Source organism: Vipera ursinii (assembly GCF_947247035.1).
Source record: "Vipera ursinii genome assembly, chromosome: 14".
NCBI classification, from domain to species: Eukaryota; Metazoa; Chordata; class Lepidosauria; order Squamata; family Viperidae; genus Vipera; species Vipera ursinii.
In genome coordinates, this window is record NC_139527.1 from 4130759 (window position 1) to 4158258 (window position 27500).

The 27500-nt window shown below is 42.0% G+C and overlaps 1 protein-coding gene across 1 annotated transcript in view; it reads right to left on the reverse strand.

Moving 5' to 3' along the window:
• The window catches only part of MED13L (mediator complex subunit 13L), a gene marked incomplete at its 3' end in the record, with an annotated part of 143460 nt that overhangs the window by 69180 nt on the left and 46780 nt on the right, over nucleotides 1–27500 (reverse strand). The window contains exons 3-4 of the mRNA XM_083373407.1: nucleotides 10910–10994; nucleotides 7153–7236 (exon numbers count right to left, since the gene is read on the reverse strand). Coding sequence (XP_083229533.1) covers nucleotides 7153–7236; nucleotides 10910–10994 — 169 coding nt within the window. The remainder of the gene's footprint in view (nucleotides 1–7152; nucleotides 7237–10909; nucleotides 10995–27500) is intronic.

Consider the following 27500-nt stretch of genomic DNA (forward strand, 5'->3'; position numbering starts at 1 on the left):
CAGACTCTTGTGTCTTTCTTATCGACAATTGTTAATGCTGCCGTGTTGTGTGGCAGATGCCTGTCTGTTTGAATACTAAAGTCCCAGAGCACTTCAACTTCCCCATTTTCTAGGCCTCAGTCTATTTTGTGGTCCCAGCAGTTGTCACTTGCAGGCAAATGTTATTTCTTGCAGATATTTCAATGCATCTCTTTGGCTAGTTGGTTTGCAGTCAGTCTGGGCAATCCATTTTCTGCACCAGCTAACTAGGTGATGTATTTAAATACAAGAGTTTGGCATTTTTCCAAGAAAGCATAAATTTGCATGAAAATCAGACAAACTGGATTTATGTCCAAACGGCTGCAAGAATCATAGGTGGAACTGTTATCACTACATAAATAAAAATGATATCTCAGAGGATCAATTCCAACCCCCATTAAAGGCTACAACTGCACTGAGGGAGGGAGGGAGGGAAGAAGGAAGGAAGGAAGGAAGGAAGGAAGGAAGGAAGGAAGGAAGGAAGGAAGGAAGGAAGGAAGGAAAGTCATATCTACTTTCCAATGCCCTCTCCATCACCATTTAATTCTAAAAAAATGCATTAGAAATATACCATTTCTTTCTGAATTTTCATATCAAAAGATTACAAAATGACAAGGCTGTCTGTGCCAATTCCACTTACGATATATAATACCATGTGCAAAAACCCAAATTTAAATTCCATAAAGCTATGTTATTATTGACAAATAAGTTTATTTACTCCTTCGTTAAGTCTTAAGAGTTAACCTTTTCTAATTCTATTACAGAACTGTGCAACTGAGCAGAAAAATGATCACTATACTTACAGCAGCCTACAAATATTTACTAACAGAATGTGGCTTTAATAATATATGCTTATAAATGTACATGCATGCACACTGGCACCGGGTTTTTTTTTAAATTATGAAGAAATTTAGATGTACTTCTTTGCTGGGAGTTTAATGGCTATTAAAACCTGGGAAAGGCATTCTCCAGTACAATCTCTTGAGGCAAATTAGGCAAATTCGCATAGTTCAACACACATTATTTTGTGTGTATCTGAAGCATTTTGTATTTGAAGAGAAAAGAACAGGACACCTTTTTGCAATTTACTGTTGGGTCTTAGGAACTGCCGTAGAAAAGGGAATGAAAGCATTACTGCTGTTGCAAAGGCTTAAAGTTTATTTATTTCAAATGTTACAACTCGACTCTGAATTAAGCAAACACGTTTACACCCACCCCCCTCCCAAATGTTACAAGACAGTGAGATTAATCTGAACAGGCATGGGCAGTCAAACCATGCTTGGAACACAAAGTGAACCATTATTCCCAGGTTAAATATTAGCAGCTATTTATTTTATTTTTATTTTTATTCCATTTATATCCCGCCCTTCTCCGAAGACTCAGGGCGGCTTACAAGCTTAGCAGTAGCCTTCATTCTATGTATCTGCCTGCTGATTAGGGCTTTCACACACACACACCCAAGCGGCATTATTACAAAGTCAGCTTAATTTGTTTGTTTCCATATGAAGCCCGAGAGGGTGGCATTGCTGTGTTAAGAAACAGCGAAGGTGATTAGGGCAGAAAACAGGGGGAAATGTTTCTGGAAGGCATGGGGAGGGAGGAATCAATAGGCTACATTTTGAGGAGGTTCTCCTTGTGAGGTGTGTAGGTGTTGCCCTTGGCCAGCTTCGCCATCTTGTTCATCCTTTATGTTATCTGGATTGCCTGCTGCTCTCTGTTTTTTTTTATGGAGTGAGTCAACTGCAGTCAGGTAGTGCTCAAGTAGAATAAAAGAGTGAGACTGCCTGCCTGCTTCTCTCTTTTCTCTCTCTCTCTCTCTCTCTCTCTCTCTCTCTCTCTCTCTCTCTCTCTCTCTCTCCCCCTCTCCTCTCTTCTCTCCATCTGTCCACACACATATTCCATACAATTTTTTTGAATTGCTTTCAGACCTCATTCTTCAATTTATAATTTTCATAGTTCAATTATCTATCTATCTATCTATCTATCTATCTATCTATCTATCTATCTATCTATCTATCTCTATCTCTATTTCTATCTATCTATCTATCTATCTATCTATCTATCTCTATCTATCTCTGTCTGTCTATCTATCTATATCTATCTATCTATCTATCTATCTATCTATCTATCTATCTATCTATCTATCTCTATCTCTGTCTGTCTATCTATCTATCTCTATCTATGTCTGTCTGTCTGTCTGTCTGTCTATCTATCTATCTCTATTTCTATCTATCTCTTTATCTATCTATCTCTCTATCTGTCTGTCTATCTATCTATCTATCTATCTATCTATCTATCTATCTATCTATCTATCTATCTATCTATCTATCTATCTTTTTTCTGTCCATCATCTATCTACCTATCAATCTCTATATCTACCTACCTCTCCCTCTCTCATCTAAATCTATCTATCTATCTATCTATCTATCTATCTATCTATCTATCTATCTATCTATCTATCCATCCATCCATACACACACATATAACTGTACACATTTTTATGAATTGCTTCCAGACCTCATTTTTCGAATTTATATTCTTCAGAGTTCATCCTTCAATCTGTACTAGGGACTCAAAACAAAATATAAAGATTTACGTCTTTTTTTTAAAAAAAATAAAAATAAAATATTAAATAGCCAATCATTTAAGTGCTTTTGGAAACCGGCATCCAATCCTGAAAATATCCCGACGGGTACGCAGTTCACAAAGCTGCACACTAGCGTAATTTAAAAGCGAGTCAATTTTGCCACTGGGCCTTCCTTCCCAGAAAAAAAAAAAAAAACAGCCATCGCATTGTTGCCTGTACAAGGATCCACTCCACAATCCTATATCTAAAAGCATCTGGGTAGGTTTAAAAAAAAAAAAAGCTTTATAAAAAGTACTAAGCAAGTGATTTTTCACCGTCTTTCCCCGTCATCTTTCAGGGAGAGGAAACATTTGCCAGGGGAAAGGAAAAAGGTTTCGCATCGCTTCATGGCTGACTGCAGCAGATATTTTAAAAAGTGTGTTGATCACTGCAGGGCACCTAAGAAATGGACTCAAATGGACTTATTCTATTTAAAGCTGACAAGCCATCTCAGGTAGAGTTTCCGAGACGCCACAGAAATGTCTCAGAACACCACTTGATCTGTGGACTTCCCACTAGACTAGGGGTAGGCAACCTCGGCTCTTTTATGACTCATGGACTTCAACTCCCAGAATTCCTGAGTCAGCATGGCATAGCATAGCTGTCTCAGGAATTCTGGGAGTTGAAGTCCATGAGTCATAAAAGAGCCGAGGTTGCCTACCCCTGCACTAGACTGAGGTCTTTGCCAACAGAGGTCCTCGGCTTACAGCTCTTTCGTTAGGGACTGTTCAAAGTTACAGCGGCCCTGGGAAAAGTGACTTACGACCGGTTTTTCGTCCTAACCTACGACGGCTGCAATATCCTCGTGGTCAATGATCAACATGCGGGCACTTGGCAACTGGCTCGAGAGGGCAGCAGCGCCCCCGGGGTCACGCGATTTCCCCCCCCCCCCTTTCGAGACCTTGTGACAAGTCAAGGCAATGGGGAAGCCAGACCCACTTAACGGCCGTGTGGCTAACTTCGCAACTGCAAGTGATTCGCTTAGCAAGGGTGGCCAGGAAAGTTATAAAACAGAGCCAAGCTCACGTAGCAAATGTCTCGCTTGACGACAGAAAATTTGGGGCTTAGTTGCAGTCGTACGTTGAGGATTACCTATTAAATTTCCTTTCCGGTATGCGGCTAAAGGACAGCAACTCAATCCTGATGTGGTTTGAAGCATATATCGGCTGAACTGAAGTATCCCTTTTTAACAATGTGTTGTTGGGTTTTCTTTCCTGAATGGGTTGAGTCTTTAAATAGGCTGAACTTAAGTCACTGCCCTTGATTCTTTGACAGAAGAGAAAAGGTTTGATTTTAGCTTGCATAAAGCACAGCTCTTTGTAAGTAGCATCTATCTTACTTAATTTCTGCTTATGAGACACAAAATGCTCATTTCAAGCTCCCCTCTCTCTCTGAAACTCATAGTAATTAACATTTAATACCAAGCACCAGCCACTTGTGCATTGTGTGGTGGTGTTCTCTAGCAAAGTGCAATTCAAAGCAGCCAGAGCAGTAAAAGCATTTTCATGATCCTGCAAATTCACCTTATCTTTAGAACTGTTTCCTTCACATCAGGCAATAAAGTTTGCACAAATCTGCACTAATGATTTAATGTTAATCAGGTTGAGCTTTATTATATACTTATGGAGATTCTCAGTCATATTGTCCCACAGGTGCTTTTTTCACAAGACAACTGGACTTTCTTCTTTGTCTTCGAAGACATTTCGCTTCTCATGCGAGAAGCTTCTTCCGCTCTGACTGGATGGTGGGGAATGGAAGGATTTATACTCCTTGCAGACAGCTGGTCATTTGCATTTTTTAGAGAGGCGTCGAGGCCACTTGGAGGTTTATCTGTATCCTCAGGGTCAATGTGTGTGGAGCCTTTTGTGGGGACACCCTGAGGACACCGACTCTATTTTACGATATTTTTTTTTGCAATGGTCATTAAGTAAATCGCCGTGGTGAATCTGCAGTTGTTAAGCAAAGGCTGTGGTGGTTTATGCACACCAAGGGCCGTGCAGAGATTCGCTTGGCAACTGTGGCAAGAGTGGGGCAAAACGCACTTAACAATTGTCTCACTTAACAACGGGAAGGTTGGGCTCAACTGAGGCCGTAAGTCGAAGACTGCCTGCATAACGGAAGGAATCTGTATGAAGAAAGTTGACTTGTAATCAAAGAGAGGGACGCGGCTTTAAAGCCTGGCTTATATGCCGCGGGTTGGGAAGAACGTGCAAAAGCCAACTTCTGCCAAGGTTGCACACCAGCTAATTTTTTGCTTAATGTTACACCGCAGATTTAAAAGTATTGTGAAGAAGGAATAGCAAGGACCGAACAAGATGCTCTCAAGGCACGATTGCCCATCTAATCTTGATTTAAGGCGCAAAACACCGTGGAAAAATGCATCTGTCTTTTTTTTTAACTATGCAAAGCAGCATTTAACTGAGCACACCACTTAATTTTAGGGGGGGAGAAAAAGAGTCCCATGCTTTCTATCCTGGAAGGATTAAGAAGTGGCAAAACGAATTCTCCCATTCTATTGACAACAAAAAGAAAACTAAGGGATTAACTTCCTTTTCTCTCTTTCATTGTTTCTGGTGTTTGAGAACTGGGCTCAAAGGAAGCTCTAATGATTTAACTGTGTTTTGTTTTGGGGGTTTGGGGGCTTGTTTTTTTTTTAAAGGTAAAGCTTATCGTGAAATCAAAGTTTCCCTCTGATTCAAGTTGTCAAGCAGGGGGCCAACTCTATTAGAATAGCTATTCAGAAACTCAAAAAGAAGCCTCTGTTATTTACTGATGCCCTTAAGACAATTAATTATAGATATAGTAAGTGACAACACTATGTGGCAGGCTAAACAACTGAGATTCCTGACAAATCTAATTAACAGCACATCAGGGGTACTTTGCCTATCCCTTTATACACTCTGTCAGCTTTAAGAGTCTAATGAGGAACTCAGCTTAAACATTCTTAGAACTTTCCAGGTTGGATCAGGCAGCTTCATTCCAGACCTCCCATTAAAATCACCAGTGTTCAAACTCTTCCCAAGTTTGGGTAAACAGAAAAATGCATCTCAAGACACCGACAGCAGTACTAGACGAGATAGGCCACACAAACTAAAAAAAAGAACCCAACCATTCTGATGCGGTATGACAATGGCAAATAAATCATTAAAGCATCTTGTTTTCAGTCTATGTGTGTCGATGAAATCCACGAAGGGAAGAAATGCGTATGAACGTTATTTAAATGAAATGTAAAATGGGTCTTTAAAATCAGGGGTCCACAACCCCCGGGCTGTGGACCAGTACCAGGCCATGGCAGGCCAGCAACCGGCCCGCACAAACAAGCGAAGCCCCATCCGTGGGATGCAGGCAGCACAACAAAACCACCCAGTGATTCTCCCTTAAATATAATCCATCACAACTGGTTAGTACGAGGCTGTACTGTACAGATAGAAAACTATATTATACTATACAAAAACATACAAGGCTGTACATTTGAGCTACAATAATTTGTGCAGTAGTGCAGTTGCTTCTTCCAAATGGATTGAATACACAAAATCCATACTTTTGACTCTAAGCCGCCTAGAAATAGGTATAGAAATCTGGTAATGAGAGAGAGAGAGAGAGAGAGAGAGAGAGAGAGAGAGAGAGAGAGAGAGACAGACAGACAGACAGACAGACAGACAGACAGACAGACAGACAGACAGACAGACAGACAGATATAGAGATAATAGATATAGAGATAGATAGATAGATAGATAGATACAGAGACAGAGATAATAGATATATAGATATAATAGATAGAGATAGAGATGAGATAGAGATGAGATAGAGATAGATAGAAGATAGATAGATAGATAGATAGATAGATAGATAGATAGATAGATAGATAGATAGATAGATAGATAGGCAGGCAGGCAGGCAGGCAGGCAGGCAGGCAGGCAGGCAGGCAGGCAGGCAGGCAGATATTCTTGGGAAGAAGCAGCAGGCAAACATCTTACCCACAATCTTTAAATTACTTTGACAAAATCCAGTTGCCTTTTGAAAAAGCACCTTGTCATGGGCTTAAAAAGTAATGTAAAGTAGCCCCTGCTGATTTTACACCACTAGTCATTGCTAACTTTAAGGGGAGCTTCTCATCTCCATGTTAAGGTCATTGTGCCGTCGCGGTCCGAAGACATTTCTGCGGTCATGTGGCCAGCATGACGTCACGGAGCCCGGTTACCTTCCCTGCAAAGTGCTACCTATTCTAGGCTTAAGAAAACATCAAATGCTTCAATGAAAATTGCCAAGCCCTGGACCAGTTGTAGTCCAATGGCAAGTCTGCTCAAGGGCTGCAAATCTGGAGGGGGTGGCGGGCGATGGCGGAATTAATGCAATAAGGCTGAGCTCACTATCGCCATCTCAGCCGACGAGTTATTAAGTGTCAGGATGTAATATACGACCGTGGTGGGGGAAGCGAACTGTAAACGGAGAAGAGCACAGTCGAAGCATCAGCAACCCATGTATGTTTAAGCACCGCGGATCCTTACCTTTTGTTAATGGGCTTTTCATCTTTTTCGTACGGACGGATGAACCACTTCCCGATCCTGACAAAGTTTTTGTCCATGAGGCATCTAAAACAAAGGAAGGAGGAAAATAGCCTTTTAGGGTTGTAGAAAAACAATGCTGTCATTTTCACGGCATTCCCCTTCACCTCTTCACATCCAGCTCCGCCTTTCTGCCCTTATGATGTTAGCGTTGGTCTCTTTTATTTTCGTCATTGCTGCCTGTCCGTGGGTCTAATTTAAAAATGGGTCCCCTCTCTTATCAACTACTAACAGGCTAATTCTCCCAGCATCAAAGCAGAGACGCAGCTGGCTACAAACGCTAATTGAAAAATGTGGTCTTTTACTGGATTAGCCCATAGTAAGCCAGTCTTTAAATAAATAAGTAGATAAATAAATAACTGATTAGCCAAATAGTTTCAAACCATAGTACTGACTTGAGTAAAAAGCTATATTCTGATCCGCTAGGTTGATGGTTGAACAGTTTATTCTGAAGCCATAAACTGTTTGGGTTTTAATTAAGTATACCTTAACAGCATTACGTAAAGCTTCAGTAAATGAGATCCTTTCACTAACCATTATTATTCTGGAGCATTAAGAGTCAATAACAATCGGTTTCACCGATGTGTCATTATGTGCATATTAATAGTTAACCCATTATCCACTTAGCCTAAATGAGAAAGAGCAACAGACTTGAGAACCTGCAAAAAAATAATAATTAATATACACTCCATCCCAGCTCTGCAACACAATTAGATCTAATCAAGTTCAACAGCCCTGAAATAGTGACTTGATTGATTTCTCAAGTGGCAAAATGGAAACAATCGCACAAGTGCTAAAATACTATTTTTATTTCCAGAAGCCATTCGGCAATTCCAAGCCTTTTGTGCTTCTTCGCATTCACTTAAACTCTACATTGACGGTTCCCTAAATCCAGGGTTGTCTGAGGTTTTACGGCATTGCCTGTTGTCGCAGCACAAACGCAGCCACCACTGGCAATTATTGGTTTTGTAATTCCAGTGCAAGATGGTGATTACGGTCTAATCAAAAGATCAAACTGAGATCAGGAATCCCGAGGTTAAAGTATCGGGCTCAGCAGGTAGGTAGCCTTGTTCAGTTACTACATTCGATTTTATCTGGTCAAAAACAGCAGTAAAGATGCTAAAAATAAGGGGCACGTTTTAGAACTGAGGAGAAACTTCCTGAATTGTTAGAACAATTAACCAGTGGAACCACCTGCCTCCAGAAGTGGTGAATGCTCCAACACTGGAAGTTTATAAGAAGAGATTAGACAGCCATTTGTCTGAAATGGTATAGAGTCTCCTGCCTGAGCAGGGGGTTGGACTAGATTGATTGACTGATTGATTGATTGATTGATTGATTGATTGATTGATTGATTGATTTAAATTCCATTTATATCCCGCCCTTCTCCGAAGACTCAGGGCAGCTTACAAGCTTAGCAGTAGATGACCTCCAAGGTCCCTTCCAACTTCATCATCATCATCATCATCATCTCTAACCACAGAGCAAAGGTGGTTTTCAGCTTATGACTACTATTGAGGCCAGAATCTCTCTCGGGCTAAGCAAGGGATTATTACTGAGCCCAAAATTTCTGTTGCTAAGTGAGACATTTGTTAAGTGAGCTTTGACCCATGTTACGACTTTTCTCACCGCCGTCAAGTTAGTTAACCCGGTGGTTAAGTGAATGTGGCTTCCTTGTTGACTTGGCTTGCCAGAAGGTCACAAAAGGGGATCACGTCTCTCTCTCTCACACACACACACACACAGAGAGACACACAGACAAAGACACACACACGCCCCGGGATGCCGCAACCATCATAAATACGAGCCAGTTGCCAAGTATCTGAATTTCGACCACGTGACCCTGGGGATGCTGCAACGGTCGTAAGTGTGAAAAACGGTCCTATGTCATTTTGTTCCAGTGCCGCTGTAACTTGGAACAGTCGCTAAACGAACTGTTGTAAGTTGAGGACGACCTGCACTGGATAATTATTACTAAAACAAGTCTATACGAAAGCAGGAGTCAAAATAACAGACTGATCAAACAACAGGATAAATCTGTTCTCGAAGTTACGACGAGAAAATACTGGTTTAACTCAAGTTTCTTATCTGTACTTCAGGATCCCAGTCCGTTTCACTAACATGATCTGGTGCCATTTCTATTTTAATATTACTCCAAGGGAAGTAAATTCTCCTTCCGGGACTGAAACTATTGTTCAAAAGAGGCAAATAATTCTTATCTATAAGGCACAAAGCTGATTTAGATACAGAATAGGAGTAATGCGTTGAAAATTTCAGAGACTGCCACGCTTAGGAAAATTAGGAGCCAAAAAAAAGACTGAAGCATTTCTTCGCCTTCAAATATTTTGGTTTGGCAGAAAACAGAAGGCAACAAACGCATCTCTAAAATTAGCAACTTGGGGTGTATTTTACTAATTCCTTGTGAAGTCTATAGCTTGTTTTTAAAATGTCAGCCACAAAAAGGTTTCGGCCGTAATTCTGAGATAACAGCCAAAGGAGGAAACAGTTCATTAGCAAGCAAAGCCTTGCCAGAAATGAATGTTTCTATCAAACAATGGGAAAGTTTAATCAAGATGACATGAAAGAATCAAGCCTTCACTTTGAAGGATTTCAAGAGGAATCCCAGACCGCTAATTCTACGGGATTACCAGACACCCTAATAGCAGCATTTTCTTGGCTACTGGAATTTGAAGAGAAATTTCTTCATGTGCTTAATTTTAAGAAGAGGGGGGGGGAACACTGATTTATTTATTTATTTATTTATTTTTATTTCCATTTATATCCCGCCCTTCTCTGAAGACTCAGGGCGGCTTACAAGCTTAGCAGTAGCCTTCATTCTATGTACATGCCTGCTTATTAGGGCTTTCATACACCCCACAAGCGGCATTATTACAAAGTCAGCTTATTGCCCCCAACAATCTGGGTCCTCATTTTACCTACCTCGGAAGGATGGAAGGCTGAGTCAACCTTGAGCCTGGTGGGACTCGAACCTGCACTAACTGCAGGCAGCTGGTGTTACTTAAGGAGGCATTAGCCCACTGCTCCACCAAGGCTGACTTCTATCCCATCAGATACCTTTTTGTTAGTAGCACAGAAATAAAAAATACAGGCGGTCCTCGACTTATAACAGTTCATTTTGGTGACCGTTCAAAGTTACAACAGTAGTAACTGGTAAAAAAAAAAAGACTTATGAGTGTTTTTCACACTTACAACCGTTGCAGTTCCCGTGTGCTTGTGTGATCCAAATTCGGATGCTTGGCAAATGGCTCCTATTTATCAACTGTCCTGACTGCCAAGACCATCTATATTAAATTATGTCCTGGTGCGTCCTAAAACTGTATTTCCTATTTTCCCCATTTTCAGAGTTTAAGCTGGAAGGAGAAAGTGAAAGTGAAAGTGTACTAAACACGTGTTGTTGTTGTGTTGAAGGCAGGGAATCTGATAAACTTCCTTAACTCCTGTTTCATAATCCTTCTCTTTTGGGCACCCTTCATATGATCCACAAAATTCCCTCCTCCTTTTAAGGTCTTAGCGAAGGAAGCATCTTTTCTCACGTACAAATAAAAAAAAAGGGGGGGGGATTTCTTGCGTGTCACTTTTCCGCCTCTCGCTGGAAAAGAGGACTGTTCTGCACGTTCCCTTGAAGCAAACCCAAATCGGAAAGCCCTACGCGACATCAAGAGAGCCGTCCTGCACTCACCTTTCCAACAGGTTGTGGATCGCCTTGAAAAGTAGCGTCCTGCATTCGTATGACAGCCCGTTCTCCCAAAATCCCTCTTCGACCACTGTGAAAGAGAAAAACAGGGCTGTTTTATTATTTTTGATTTTTTTTTTACTATTATTTTTATTTCTTTTATATTGTGCTTTTGTGTCCTGTAAGCCGCCTTGAGTCGCCACGGGCGAGGGTAGGTGGCAATATAAATTTTCTAAATAAATAAAATATTTTATTTTATTTGTGTGTGTGTGTGTATATATATATATTCCCTTTATTGTTTTTATAAATAATTCAAGACAGCAAGCATGCCTAACAGTCCTTCCCCCTCCTTCCTTTCGCCACAACAGCAACCCTTGACATGAGCTCAGCTGAAAAAGAGAGACTGGCGCAAAGTCACCCAGCTGCTTTCATACCTAAGATGGGACTAGAACTCCCCGTCTCCCAGTGATTGGCCCAATGTCACCCAGCCATTTTCAAGCCGAAAGTGGGACTAGAACTCACTGTCTCCTGGGGATCGGCCCAAAGTTACTCAGCTACTTTTCAAGCGTAAGGAGGAGGAACGAGAACTCACTGTCACCTGGGGATCAGCCCAAAGTTACCCAGCTACTTTTCAAGCGTAAGGAGGAGGAACTAGAACTCACTGTCTCCTGGGGATCGGCCCAAAGTTACTCAGCTACTTTTCAAGCGTAAGGAGGAGGAACGAGAACTCACCGTCACCTGGGGATCAGCCCAAAGTTACCCAGCTACTTTTCAAGCGTAAGGAGGAGGAACTAGAACTCACTGTCTCCTGGGGATCGGCCCAAAGTTACTCAGCTACTTTTCAAGCGTAAGGAGGAGGAACTAGAACTCACTGTCCCCTGGGGATCGGCCCAAAGTTACTCAGCTACTTTTCAAGCGTAAGGAGGAGGAACTAGAACTCACTGTCTCCTGGGGATCGGCCCAAAGTTACTCAGCTACTTTTCAAGCTTAAGGAGGAGGAACTAGAACTCACTGTCTCCTGGGGATCGGCCCAAAGTTACTCAGCTACTTTTCAAGCGTAAGGAGGAGGAACGAGAACTCACCGTCACCTGGGGATCAGCCCAAAGTTACCCAGCTACTTTTCAAGCGTAAGGAGGAGGAACTAGAACTCACTGTCTCCTGGGGATCGGCCCAAAGTTACTCAGCTACTTTTCAAGCTTAAGGAGGAGGAACTAGAAGTCACTGTCTCCTGGGGATCGGCCCAAAGTTACTCAGCTACTTTTCAAGCGTAAGGAGGAGGAACTAGAACTCACTGTCTCCTGGGGATCGGCCCAAAGTTACTCAGCTACTTTTCAAGCGTAAGGAGGAGGAACGAGAACTCACCGTCACCTGGGGATCAGCCCAAAGTTACCCAGCTACTTTTCAAGCGTAAGGAGGAGGAACTAGAACTCACTGTCTCCTGGGGATCGGCCCAAAGTTACTCAGCTACTTTTCAAGCTTAAGGAGGAGGAACTAGAACTCACTGTCTCCTGGGGATCGGCCCAAAGTTACTCAGCTACTTTTCAAGCGTAAGGAGGAGGAACTAGAACTCACTGTCTCCTGGGGATCGGCCCAAAGTTACCCAGCTACTTTTCAAGCATAAGGAGGAGGAACTAGAACTCACTGTCTCCTGGGGATCGGCCCAAAGTTACTCAACTACTCAGTTATCCATTCAGCTTTCATGTAGAGCATCATCTTTCTAGGGTTTGTTGGGCAATAAAAACAACTTCAGAGTGCGTTCAGAAATTTTGTACTTCTATGGTTTAAATCCTGCGATCAGAACGACTGAATGCCATGCTTAATTTCTCATCGCGACTGTATCTATTTCATCTATTTTTCCAAAGTTCTTTCGCTTCGGTTATATGTGCTTTGATTGTTCATACAGTTGCTGCACAACTGCGCCAAAATTAAAACATCACCAAAGGAGCAACAGAAGCTGCTTAACTGGATGACACGATGCTAAACCTGCCTCTGCTCCGTACTCAGTGGATAATCCTGGATCCACTCTCTATCAGAATCCTAGATTGCACCCCAAAATTGCATTCATCAGACATATGGGGAGCGATTACAAACAACCTAAATATTTTGGGAATCAGGACTTGACTTTTCAGCTTCAGAGTGACCAAAAGGCTTCAAACTCCTATCTGCGCGTGAATTAACATGAATACAGGTAGCCCTTGATTAGCGCCTGAAAAGAATATACTTCCAAACATCGAAAAACTCATCAACAGTGTAAACACTTTTGATTGACAGATCAGCAGCTTTTTTTTTTTAAAGGATGGCAGCTAGGCAACCCCACTAAGTGTCTGCTCACTTTTGATAGTCCCAATTTCTGAACTGCAAAGAAAGAAGTCACGTATAGAGACAGACTTGACTGGTTAAAATGTATTAGCAGCAGTCAGTGCAATGCTGATTTTAAATTTCACTCTTTTTACGTCCGTCTGCTTTTAATTTGTGAGGCTCTTTCATCACGGACCACGATCGCATGAAAAACAAAAACTCAAAGAGCCAAGGAGATTTCACATTCTTCGTTAGGGCAAACAGCTGATTTGAAAAGGTAGGATCTGCATGATTAAAAATAGCAGGGGCGCAAGATTAACATCCCCATCCTGCAGTGCCACCGGTGTTTCCTACCTAATGCGCAGTTGACCTTTAAGCAAATGTCTGTACTGACAAAGGAAGAAGTCCAGAGTTAGTCCCATCTACGGCTTCTACATCTCAGATACCTGAATTAATTAAAAGTTATCGTCCTGCACACTGACTTACTATTGTTATGCTATTGGCTTGTGGCAAGAAGGCAGGGGACCCTATGTTATGAGGCACAATTAGTTGCTTGGTCATTAAAAATGACTGAAAATCAATTTCTTCTTCTGTTGTGCTGAAAAGCTTTTTAGACTAAAGTGTGGCACACGAGATAAGGAAGTAAACAATTACAGATGGAGGCTTTTTTGTACATTTTTTTTTTTAAAATGAAGCTGGGGTTTCTCCCCCCCCCCTCTTATGATGCCCTTTCTTCAGCATTAAAAAAAATCAATCTGAAAATCCAATTCATTGGCAAACGTCTACATTAAATAAATATATCAAAAAATCCAATTACCACAGACTGGAACTAACAGCATTTTATCTTTGGTTGAATTTGTCCATTTAAGTGACAAATGCAAAAGTATCGCGCTGTCCTAGAAACTGACGTACACAAAGCCAACAAAGCAGCATTGATTCTGAAATACTGCATTAAGGCCATAAACCATCTAATCAAACACAAGGCTATTTGATCTATTATGGTTGCAAGACTGCCGATACCTTGCAAATTGTGTGTTTGAAGTTCATTCCGACTAAATAGACTTGTTCCAACAGTATGTGCCATATGAAGCCCTGACTCCTGCTTAAATGTCTGATGCTGCTTTGAGTTAAGGAAGTGTGTCATCGTGTACTACTCGAAAGATGTGAAAGAATCTTTGCCATCAGATCATCAGTATTATGTTACCCTGTTTGCCTTGAGGCTATTAACAAACGCTCTTCTGATGCAGCCATGACTTGAAAAGAAAAGAAAAGAAAAGAAAAGAAAAGAAAAGAAAAGAAAAGAAAAGAAAAGAAAAGAAAAGAAAAGAAAAGAAAAAGAAAAAGAATTCAAGGCCACATGGAGTGATTAGTACTGCTTTACAAAGCCTTAGTAAGACCATGCTTGGAACAAGGCATCCAGTTTGGTTGCCAAGACATGAAAAAGATGTCAAGACTCTAGAAAGGGTGAAGAGAAGAGCAACAGAGATGATTAGGAGACTGGAGGCTAAAACATAGGAAGAACGGTTGCAGGAATTGAATATGACTAGTGTCTAATGGAGAGAAGGATTAGGGGTGATGTGATAGCAGTGTTTCCAACATTTGAAGGGTTAGGAGTCTCTGCATATTGTACTCCGTTGCTCATCTCCGTTTCAAGGCCATTGAGCCAGCACTGTCCAAAATTCATGGGGCCAGCATGATGTGGTACCTATTTATCTACTCACAATTGCATGCCTAAATAAATAAATGATGGATGGATGGATGGATGGATAGATAGATAGATAGATAGATAGATAGATAGATAGATAGATAGATAGATAGATAGATAGATTGATTTCCATCAGATTTGGCCCAAAGGACACTGCAGCATGAGAATATTAACAATTTAATAGATATGCCTAGAGTGCAAACAGCTAAGCTATTTATTGCTTGCTGTTTTTCAATAGTTGCTAAAACTAAGACATTCCCATTACGTGTGTTTTTTTTTAAATCACAATCAAAAATAAAACAATGATCACCTTTGACTAAAGAAAGAAACTTTTATTATATTGGAAAGTTAGAGCTGATAAGCTTTTTTTTAAAAAAAATTGTAGTGGATAGATAAGTCACACACAAACACACACACACACACACACAGACACACAAACATACGTTAAACTTGTCAATGCCCCCTACAGGCACAAAACTTCCTCCCCCAAGCAAATTAAATCCAATAAATTGGCTTTTCATAAGCCTGATACAATGTTTACGATAACCTGTAGAGGATTTTCAACTATCTCATTAGTTTCTCCACCTGGTTTCCACTTTAAATATAACAGCTCTGCCACCTCATATTGCTGATCGATCGTGATATGTCTCATGTTCGGCTCTTATATTGGGTTTCCCTTGAAATGCTCTTTATATAGTTATGAAAAAAAAGACGTCTCTTTTATTTAGTCTTTTCACTTGCTTTCAGGATTATATTGCTATGTTATCGCCAACTCCTTTTTGTTGTTTTTTTCAGCACTTCCAGATCCTGAAAAAAACACCGTTACGTAAACATAAAAAAAACACCTGAAAATGCGCCATTTAAAAAGGCAGTTTTAAATAAGACTCAACCGCTTTCCCTAGGACTAACGCATGATCACTTCTCAAGGGTCAATATGCAGAATTTTATTACACAGAAACAGAAGCTGCTGGCTCTTATTTTTGTATTTAACTTTCCTTTCCTTTTTCTTTTTTAAAGTTTTGATTCCCCTTCTAGAGTCTAGACCAGGAATAGTCAGAAAGCATTCGTATGTACAGTGGGTGTGTGCATACACACGTGCATAAATATGAAAAATATGGAATATATATTAAAATATCTCTCTCTCTCTCTCTCTCTCTCTCTCTCTCTCTCTCTCTCTCTCTCTCTCTGTGTGTGTGTGTGTGTGTGTGTGTGTGTGTGTGTGTGTGTGTGTGTGTGGATTTTTAAAGCAATTACATCAAAGCACCTAATAAACATGTTCTCTTCGGACTAATAAGCTGAAAAACCAAAGCTTTATTTTAAAGACGATTAAACATTGCTTTTATCTCTTGTGCTTTATTTTTTTTTAAGAAAAGCAAAAAGCAAACAGACAAATTCTGACTTGCCAGAAGAAAGAACTGCCTTGAAGGAACCCGGGCAGTGAAGTTTTTCACCTAAACTGGATCTTTTACATTTCAAGCCACTTTAGACAGCCCTATATCTCTAGGAAGGGACGCGGTGGCTCAGTGGGTTAAGACGCTGAGCTTGTCGATCAGAAGGTCGGCGGTTTGGTGGGTCGAATCCCGAGTGCCGCGTAACAGAGTGAGCGCCTGTTACTCGTCCCAGCTTCTGCCAACCTAGCAGTTCGAAAGCACGTAAAAACGCAAGTAGAAAAATAGGGACCACTACGGTGGGAAGGTAACAGTGTTCCGTGCGCCTTTGGCGTCTAGTCATGCTGGCCACAGGACCACAGAGACGTCCTCGGACAAGCGCTGGCTCTTTGGCTTTGAAACGGAGATGAGCACCGGCCCCTAGAGTCGGAAACGACTAGCACACATGTGCGGGGGAACCTTTACCTTTATATCTCTAGTGCATGTGTGGGATAGGCTGGTATAAAGGTTGAAAAGGAGGAGGAACAAACAAAAAAAGACAACCCAGATACTCTGGGTAGGTGTGGGAAATGTGGAGAAGGGATTCCCACCGCAGGCGATAAATTGTGGACTGATAACAGTTGACTGACAATTGCAGCATGAAAACTATCTGCCGCAACAATAAATGCAGTTCAACTTAAAGAGAGAGTCAGTTTGGTCTGGTGGCTAAGGCGCCAGGCTATAAATGGGGAGACTGGGAATTCTAGTCCTGCCTTAGCCATGAAAGCCAGCTGGGCGACTTGGGGCCAATCGTCAGAAGAATGGGGAGTTCTAGTCCCGCTTTCGGCATGAATGCTGGGAGGGGGGGAACTTTGGGCCAAACTTTGGATAGTTTTGAGGTCCTTATCTCTGGCAAGTAAGGATAGATCAGTACAGGGTAAAACAGAGAGACTAAAATTCCCAGCATTCCAGAGCCAGCATGGGGGAATCTATGGCCTTTTCACGACTCGTGGACTTCAACTCCCAGAATTCCTGAGCCAGCATGGGGGGAATCTATGGCCCTTTCACGACTCGTGGACTTCAACTCCCAGAATTCCTGAGCCAGCATGGGGGGAATCTATGGCCCTTTCACGACTCGTGGACTTCAACTCCCAGCATTCCAGAGCCAGCATGGGGGAATCTATGGCCCTTTCACGACTCGTGGACTTCAACTCCCAGCATTCCAGAGCCAGCATGGGGGAATCTATGGCCCTTTCACGACTCGTGGACTTCAACTCCCAGCATTCCAGAGCCAGCATGGGGGAATCTATGGCCCTTTCACGACTCGTGGACTTCAACTCCCAGCATTCCAGAGCCAGCATGGCTCAGCTTGGAAACCTCTCCCTTTCCCCTCAGCCTGGCTGGCTCAGGAATTCTGGGAGTTGAAGTCCACGAGTCACAAAACAGAGCCGAGGTTGCCTACCCCTGAGCTAGGTCAAAAAGCACTACCTTTGTTGCTAAGTGAAACACACACAGCCAGCAGAGGGAGCTTAGCAAGCTGAGTTTTAGGATTTGTTAAAAACAAGTCCCCCACACACACAGCCCGCCCCAGGGAGATCGACACACGCTATGATCCGAAATAGAATATTTCAGAGACTCTCGGACAGACAATGCATAAAGGTTGGCATTTCAAAACAGGACGGCCGAGGTCAGCAAAAATTGGCCATCCAAACAGCTGGTAACATCTGTAATCTGGGATGAGCAATTTGCCAGCTCCATTGTTCGTCTCGCCGTATAAGGTTACACAGCCTGAGGATACGGAAAGGTTCAGGAAAGAGGGGGAAAAATCCTCTGTTCTGTACGGTAAGATTTCCTTTTCCCTTTCGGTTGGAATGCGATCTATTTTTATTGCTCAAAGGTAACAAAGCCTTCGCAGTGAGAACAAGAGAACTCTCTCTCTCTCTGCTGGTCTATTTATACCTTCTGTACATTTTAACCCTTCAGAAATCAGAAACAGGAGAATATTTTGTGTGTGGGGGGGGAGGTTTCCACATCTCAAATTCATGGGCCCGGCACTTTTTTTTTTTTTTCACTTAAAACCCACCCCAGCGCGGCCGACTCGCCATAGCCGACTCGCCACGGGACGACTCCTTAAGGGTCGAGAATGAGACTAATATTGAAGAAAGGGTGGAATAAAGTCATTTAAAGGAAGGATGCCAAAGGAGGGACAAAAGGAAATGTGAACGTCAACCATTAAAATGGTTTTGAAAATCATTTTAAATAATTACACGGAATTGAATTATTGAATTGTCCCGCGGCGAGCTGGACCTGACAAATTGTCCCATTCCGTGTATTTGTAAGGCAGGCAGCTGCAGCTTTCCTTTCTAAGTAGCACCACAGCAGTCACTTTTTTTTTATTGAAAAGTTTTATCATACATTTTATCTTTAACAGTCCCCCCTACCCCTCCCCTACCCCTCCCTCCCTACCCCTCCCCCCCTCCCCTCCCCCCCCCCCCCGACTTCCCAGAGCTAAGTACAAGGTATAAAAAACAAAAAAAACAATCATAAACATCCATATGCTAACAACCATAAACTCTAAAATCTATCACTCTCTAGCTCATATAGGATAACTACAAACACTATTAATATTAAATATAAAAAGAAAAAAGGGAAAAAAAAGAAAAAAGAAAAAAGAAAGGAAGACTTATTCAAATGCTACATGAAACTTCTTAGTCCCATATTTGTTCTGGATATACTCAATCCATTTTCTCCACTCCATAACATAACGTTCTTGCGAGTGATCTTTCAAATAAGCCGAGATCTTTGCCATCTCTGCCAGGTCACAGCAGTCACTTTTTGAAGTCATACTCTAGAACAGGGGTCCCCAACCCCATGTTTAAGCCACGTAGACCTTAACCCCCAAGCTGGGGAATTCTGGGAGTTGAAGTCCACACGTCCTAAAGATGTCCAGCTTGGGAAACCCCTGCCTTAGATCAGGGGTTCCCAACCCCCGGTCCGTGGACCGGTACCAGGCTGCAGCATGCCAGCAACCGGTCCGCACAAACAAGCAAAGCCTCATCCGTGGGATGCAGGCAGAACACAAAACCAGGCACCCTCCGGTCCGTGGAAAAACTTCTCTCCCTGGTGCCCAAAAGGTTGGGGACCTCTGCTGTAGAAGGTGTGACCACCGGTGAACCACTACCTCTAACAACATCCAGTTGAAGTTTAGGACTCACTGACAGTCTGGAGAGTCCACAGAAACAAATGACCATGTTCAGAAAGTAACTGCAGTTCTCTAACGGGACACACACCTGCGAAAGATGTGCCGTGGTCTCGTGCATGCTGCAAGTTGACATAGAGCCTTTGCAATACGAAAGCTGAAGTTTCACAGCCCACATATGTTTACATGTACACCGGCAAACAACTGTGACAAAAGAAAGCAAAGATGCTACCAATATTAACAGATGCCTTGGCTGCAATCCCAAAACAATGGGGAAGCACCACTTACATACCGTCGGCATTGACAAAAATCACCATCGGTCAATGGCAAAAGGCAGCTTTCCCTGGAACAGCTTAAATCTTGCAATGATACTTTAACATCAACAACCAACAACACAAGTCCTTGGGAAGGACTTGATAGGTTGATAAAAATGTTAAATCCAATCTAAACATCTAAACAACAACAACAACGATGATGATGATGATGATGATGATGATGATGATGATGATGACAATGATGCATGGAAAGGGTAGATGGATAAAAATGCCAAATCCAGCCTAAACATCTGGCTGACTATGCAACCAACTAAAATGCATCTTACTGAATCGTGCAATTAGCCTATCTAGCTGAATCCCATACCCAAAATGGCTACTAAAGGCATTCCAGGATTTCAAAGCTTACTTGGAAATATCAAGGTGCAAACATGTAATTTTCTGCACTCAAAACCTATGTTCAGTGCTACACTATGACCTTTCTGATATTCCAATCATTGCATTATTTCAACCGACAAGTCTTCCATCCTGCCTTCACACTGGCTTATCTGAATTCATATTCTGCAATACGTGAAGATTTGCAAAATAAGAAATTAAAACGGTAGGATGAATGCAAAGGAAAGCTGAAAGTTGAAAACACTGGTGCACCCTCTACCAGAGTGAACAATAAAATGAAGAAGGAAACACTACATGCAGCTAAGGCATAATTCTCCCATTTTTCCATGGCAACCAGACCTGAATCAGAAACTCAACAGACACATTGCATATTTGGAGAGCACGGCTGAAATAACTTATAAATATACAAAGATGAACAAGATCGCTTTTCATTTTCCCTTTGCAGGGCAGGGCAACAAGCGCATAGATCCTGGATAGATCTAATTTCCCCAAATCTCCCAACTGGGCAGAAAAAAGGCCTATATGTAGAACAATCCACATTTAGCATTTATATCCCCCCTAACTTCAGAGCAGCTAACATTCAAACCAAAACTTGTAGAACTGCAATATTAATTATCACTGAAATATAATAATGGTGGAAAGGAGATGAAAGCACTTAGCGAAATTAAAAACAATCCATCCTGCAGCTCTCCAAATGCTCTCACAGAACTCAAGTCTTCAAAAGACAGGAGTGAGGGGACTATACGGATTTTAGGGGGTTGCAGATTCCAGAAATAGGGATGCTGTTGAAAAAGATCTGTCTCCATATAGCCCGTGCCTTGAACTGTCCAAGAGGTGGAATTGGGGAAGGGGAGGGGAGAGAAAGAGGAGAATAAATAAATAGACAGAAAGATACACAGATGATTAGATATAGATGATAGAGACAGAGAGAGATGGATGGATGGATGGATGGATGGATGGATGGATGGATGGATGGATGGATGGATGGATATAGAAAGATAGACTAATAGATAATAGGGGAGAGGGAGAGAGAAAGGGAGGGAGGGAGGGAGGGAGGGAGGGAGAGAGAGGGAGGGAGGGAGGGAGGGAGGGAGGGAGGGAGGGAGGAGAGAGAGAGAGAGAGAGAGAGAGAGAGAGAGAGAGAGAGAGAGAGAGAGAGAGAGAGAGAGAGAGAGAGAGAGAGAGAGAGAGAGAGGAACCTAGAACTAAGGAGAAACTTCCTGACAGTCAGAACAATTAACCAGTGGAACAACCTGCCTCCAGAAGGGGTGAATGCTCCAACACTGGAGGTTTTTAACAAGAGACTGGACAGCCATTTGCCTGAAATAGTATAGGGTTTCCTGCCTGAGCAGGGGGTTGGACTAGATGACCTCCAAGGTCCCTTCCAACTACTACTACTACTTCTTCTTCTTCTTCTTCTTCTTCTTCTTATTATTATTATTATTATTATTATTATTATTATTATTATTATTATTATTATTATTATGAGAGAGACAGACAGAAATAGAGAGAGGAACAGAGACAAGAGATTGAGACAGAGGCTGACTGACTGACTGAGACAGAGACAGACAAAAAAAGAAGTTTCATGAACTTAAGCCAGCCGTCCAACCCAGTGGGTTAATTACAATTTGAGCCACAAACGTTATCAGAGACTTAAAGAGATCAGAGGGACAATCTTTTCGACAAGCTTGTTCGGAAGGCTTTTTAAGAAAATGCTTGTTAATTGCTACCACTTCTATCCCCGCTGCCCCTTAACGCTTTCCCTTTCCTGCAAATACATTTGGTCACAAAAGGATACATCCACAATAAGGATGACAGCAGTTGGAGAACAGCCAGCTCTGAAGTGATCATACAAAAACACAGATGTCCTGGTGTTATTATTCCCCACAAATTCTCCGTCTGATATCTTCTGTCCTATGCAACTGGCAAGAACATACTGCGAACTCTAGCAATTGCATCCATTTCTTTCTTTCTTTCTTTCTTTCTTTCTTTCTTTCTTTCTTTCTTTCTTTCTCTTTCTTTCTTTCTTTCTTTCTTTCTTTCTTTCTTTCTTTCTTTTCTTCTTTCTTTCTTTCTTTCTTTCTTTCTTTCTTTCTAACAAAATCCGCATGGTCAGGTCACAAACAAAAAATCCTTCCGAAACCGTTTCAGATTCTACGCCCAAGAAAATTATAGACGGCCTCTTAAAAGCACAATAAGGTTGAGATAAATCAAAGCGATCTTCCTATTCGCTATTAAGTTTCAGAGGCGGGTTCTTGGGATGCAAGCTTAACATTTCCAAGTTGGATTTAACGTCATCACCATTTTCCTAAGACAACATTATTTCACTTCCAGCTTAATTGGATATTTGTGCGGGAATTAAAACAAATATGAGCTACGATGGACTACTGGCTTTGAGATGCAGGGCGGGAAATTCCTGTTCTCGTAACAAGAGTTGCCTAGAAAGGACAACATAATGGCAAAATTCAACCCCATTCAGAAAGGAAATGAATCTTTTCAACCTTGCTACCTGCAGATTACCAAGAGGGAAATAGCTGAAAAAAGGAACCCATCATGCCCAGGGTGCTACAAATTGCCCACGAGAAGCGAGCATAATATAAATAATGAACTTAAAAATATGTCCTGGAAAGCGAGAAAGCTGGATGTAACAGACGAATATGTGTATCCGCTGTCCGTAGAGTGTCTCTGGATTGTGGGAAAGATAAATGCCAACTGGAAAATTTAGTTCCAGCAACCTAGAATTAAATTTTCCAGTTAGTTAAAACTTCGTTCTAGCAACCTAGAAGCTAAGGCCTTTAATTTTAATTTTATCTTAACTTCTGTATTTATTATATGTTATTGTTGTTAGCCGCCCTGAGTCCTTCGGGAGATAGGGCGGCATATAAGTCCCAATAATAAATAAATAATAAATAAATAAATTTCCTAACGGGGAGAGCAATCAACCAACGGAGCAACTAGCTTCAGAAGTAGCAAACAATGGAGTCACATAACATCACAGCGTATGATGTGACTACATTATGACCATATGTTGAGTGCTACCTGTGCAGCATGACATATGTGAAATCCTGAAGTCTGTTTGCTAAACAGGCATGCTTTCCCGCGCTGCGCCCTCAAATCCCCCCATCACGTTTTTGCAATATCTGAAAAAGGATACTTTTCAAACTGCTTTTTTTACATCCGATTTGGACATCTCTAAATTCTACGGTGACGATGGTAAAAAAAATTAATTTTGAGTCAGTTCAGGGCACAGAACGACCCAACGTTTCATACCGAGGACTGCTGCAAATGAACTCTTCATTTCTTGTAATAACTTTACAGCCTAATATACAGTATACATTATACTAATATAATATATAGTACATTATTGTATTATGTCATATTATGTTATGTTGCTGTAGTATATGACATTATAATAGACTGTATTATACCCATACTGCTATTAACATCTATTCTCTGATTTTTAATGACTTTTTATAAATATATTAGTGTTATACACCGCCCAGAATCACTCTTTGTGAGATGGGCAGCCGTATAAATTTGCTCTATGAATTAATAGTGCTAAAGCCAATGCATGCAAGCCACTATTGGTTCATCCTGTGTTGTTTCGCTTGCTATGAAGACAATATCCCAAACTCCTGGAAAAAAGACATGAAGAGTCAAGCAGATCATTTTATCTGTTTAAAAAAACACCCTTTACAGGGACTTAATTGAAATCAGAATCGACACAGCCATCCCCACAGTCCTGGTGTTGCCCTTAAGGTGAAATCTGTGTTCTGGATGACCATAGAACTCTTGTCATTATGCATTAGCCTCAGATTAAAAGTCAACCAGCACGTCATCTTTTTTTGTGCTTGCCCGGAGCCATCACTTCCTGTTGCTAACAGTCAAAGTGGTCACATTAGACAGGCATACCTACATTTTTACTGATGAAGAATCCCTGAAATCCTTTGGTGGTGGTTGGGGTGGGGGTGGAGGGTGGGGGTGGGAGGTTGGTCTATGTGACAAGCACACCAAACAATGCCTGTAACACCGATACTGACTTACCAATTTAACGAGAGGGGTCGTTACAACCAAGAGAACATCTTCACGTAAAAAGCAGCTTCCTCTGAAGGGCATTCCACATAAATGCTACCGCGTGCTTTGATTTTAATTGCGCTCAGGTGTGGGAGAAGAAGAGTCAGAGCCGGGGCGGAGGGGGTGGTGGAGTTAAGCCAGTCATCAGCCTAGAATCATGATGTTCTCACAAATGGCCCAAGTCCAACCACTCTTGAATCCCGTGGACTCTTATCTAGCACTAATTTAGTACTGAATGTTAGGTTCTTGTGCGTCTGCTTGAGCAATAAATCTCTTTTAACTGCAACTTAATGGTATGGGCCCGATTTTGTTTGCAGCTGACATCAGACATCAAACAAAATCCCTGGCTTTGTAACTGGCCTCAATTAACATTTTAATGTCATGTGGGGTCTTTTCTATGCCCTTTCAGAAAGCCCGATGCCATTCTCCCCTTAATCTTGGAGATCTAATGGTGGAGTTCCTTGCTGGATTGATGGCAGATTCACACAGGATCGAACTCCAGGCTGTAGGCAGAGTTTGCCTCCAATACTGCATTCTAACCACGGCACTGTCAGGGCTCCTGATACTACTGGCAACTGAGGTGTGTATGAATTGAAATGCCACTGAAATACAACATTTTTTTGAGTCATGGCTATCTTTTCTGCCCCAGAAAGCTTTTCTTCAGAAGAGAATACAATGAGGTAAATTTTACTAATATGCTGAATGTGAAAATCAAGAGGAACCGAAGCGGGTAATTCAATAATTGCAGACTAAATATTTCAACGAAAACTTGGAAGAGTCTTTCAGTTCCAAGCGTTACATTTTGTTTGGTTGTACACAACGACGTCTTTGAATAAAGGAAATGGCCTGCCGAGCCAACGTGTTGAAGGCAGAAGCTTTAAGCCACTGGTTCATGTTACATAAAGGTAGTCCTCAACTTACGACCGTTAATGGAGCCTGCAATTTCCATTGTATCTCAAGATAGTCGTACGTCAAGGCACCCGTGTGACCAATGCAATTTTATGACTTTTTTTTTTTTAATGGCAATAGTTAAAACGAATGCAGCCGTCAGTAACCCACTTCCTGTAATGGGCATTTTTCATCAGAAAAATATATTGTAATTCAAGGTCTGCCCCTTTTTAGTAAGAGGCGAGTCTGTTCGTAAGTATGAGCTGTCTAGCTGTCCCTAAGCCGGGTGTTCTTAACCCAGAAACTGCCTATAGTCAGTCATGATGAACCTTGCTCAGTGGGATAATACATATTTTTTTGGTACAAGTCTTCACAGAATTTTAACTCTCCAGAGGTTTAAAAAAAACAACAAAAAAAAAAGTTTGGGATTGGCAGGAAATATTGAAAAGGAAGCCGCCATTCAATTTCGAGAGAGCGCGCCCAGTTGTTTTTTTTTTTTTTTTTTGTCAAAAGGTTAATTTCTCCTTTTGCCATCAATCAAGGGGTTTTTATTTATTTATTTATTTAAGTGCCTCTGTGCGGGCATTATGGGATTTATATGCCACTCCAATCAACGGTAACTCTGAGTGATGTATATATTCCACAAACCGGTAATTGGATTGAAGCACAATTACAGCTAAGACTGAGCAAAACCAATTAAGATTAAAAAAAAAAAAACAGTCGGGGCTGCTGACATCCTAATTCCCTAATATTCCTCCGTGCGGCAAATTTCGGGAGCCTGCTCAACTCTTCTTGCCAGCTTTAATGGGTAGATGGCTCTTTTAAATACTAACCAGGAAGTGGATAAAACCTTAACTCAGAAAGGACTCGCCGCCAAAGGAAAGAGACTGGAAGAGAAGACCTCAGCCTCACGGTCCCTACGGTCCACGTTTTTACAGAATAGAGAACCGCAGAGTTGGAAGGGACCCTGGAAGTCCATCTAGTCCAACCCCCTCGCTCAAGGCAGGAGACCCTATACCAGAGGGGTGGGGAACCTTGGCTCTTTTATGACTTGTGGACTTCAACTCCCAGAATTCCTGAGCCAGCGTATCCATTCCGGATTTCTTTCCCAGCTCTCGGCTCTTCAAATCTAAAGCAGAGATGCTTCCACTGGGAATAAGGCGAGGCCAGATCGCTGCCTCCCGTCCCTTCCAGCCCATAACGCGTTATAAACGAGATCCAGAAGACGGGAAATTCTCTCGAGAGCTTTAGATGTAGGAAGAGGCAGGGGAGGCTGAACACTTTCCTGTAAATAAAAGGCTCTTTCGAGGATCTTCAGATGCGAGCTCCAGAATTGCCTGCATAAACATCCTTTACAGAAAGTAAATCCTTAGCAAATATGCCTCTAGCTAGTGACACATTCTGATATTGGCAGGAGGGAGGGGGGAAGAGCTTTTAGAGGATTGCACTGTATTTAGGCCTCACTATAAAGCTACTACAGGTTTTCTAGGACTCTCGGCTGCTGCTTAGGGAGCAGACGGAACTCCGGACAGGAAAGCCGCTTCACAGCTCCATCTTGCTTGCCACGACTGGAAAAGTAGATTCACTAATACCTTCGTCCCCCTCGTGGCTGGAGTAATTTCTGAAATGTTTGAAATGGTCTAGGACAGGGGTGGGGAACCTTGGCTCTTTTATGACTTCTGGACTTCAACTCCCAGAATTCCTGAGCCAGCCAGCAGCTAGAGAGTCCAAGAAAACCTGTAGTAGCTTTACGGTGAGGCCTAAATACAGTACAATCCTCTAAAAGCTCTTTCCGCCCCCCCCCCCTCCTGCCAATATCAGAATGTGTCACTAGCTAGAGGCATGTTTGCTAAGGATTTACTTTCTGTAAAGGATGTTTATGCAGGCAATTCTGGAGCTCGCATCTGAAGATCCTCGAAAGAGCCTTTTATTTACATGAAAGTGTTCAGCCTCCCCTGCCTCTTCCTACATCTAAAGCTCTCGAGAGAATTTCCCCGTCTTCTGGATCTCGTTTTATAACGCATTATGGGCTGAAAGGGACGGGAGGCAGCGACCTGGCCTCGCCTTATTCCCAGTGGAAGCATCGCTGCTTTAGATTTGAAGAGCCGAGAGCTGGGAAAGAAATCCGGAATGAAGATTACTGCCCACAAAAGAAGGAAAAGTAGCTAACCAATATCCCATCTCTGTAGGAAGTTCTGCCAAGTTAGGCTTAACGAATGGGAATTCTGGAAGCTATGATGAGTCTATGCAGGTCAACAATACCTTCCTTACAGGCCAATAGTGCCCCATCTGGGAAGGGGGCAAGATGGCTCACAGTTAAAAGAGGCCAAGCTTGTCAGCTGGAAAGCCTTAGGTTGGAGACCAGAGCGTCACGGGATGGGGCGAGCTCCTGTTCCTT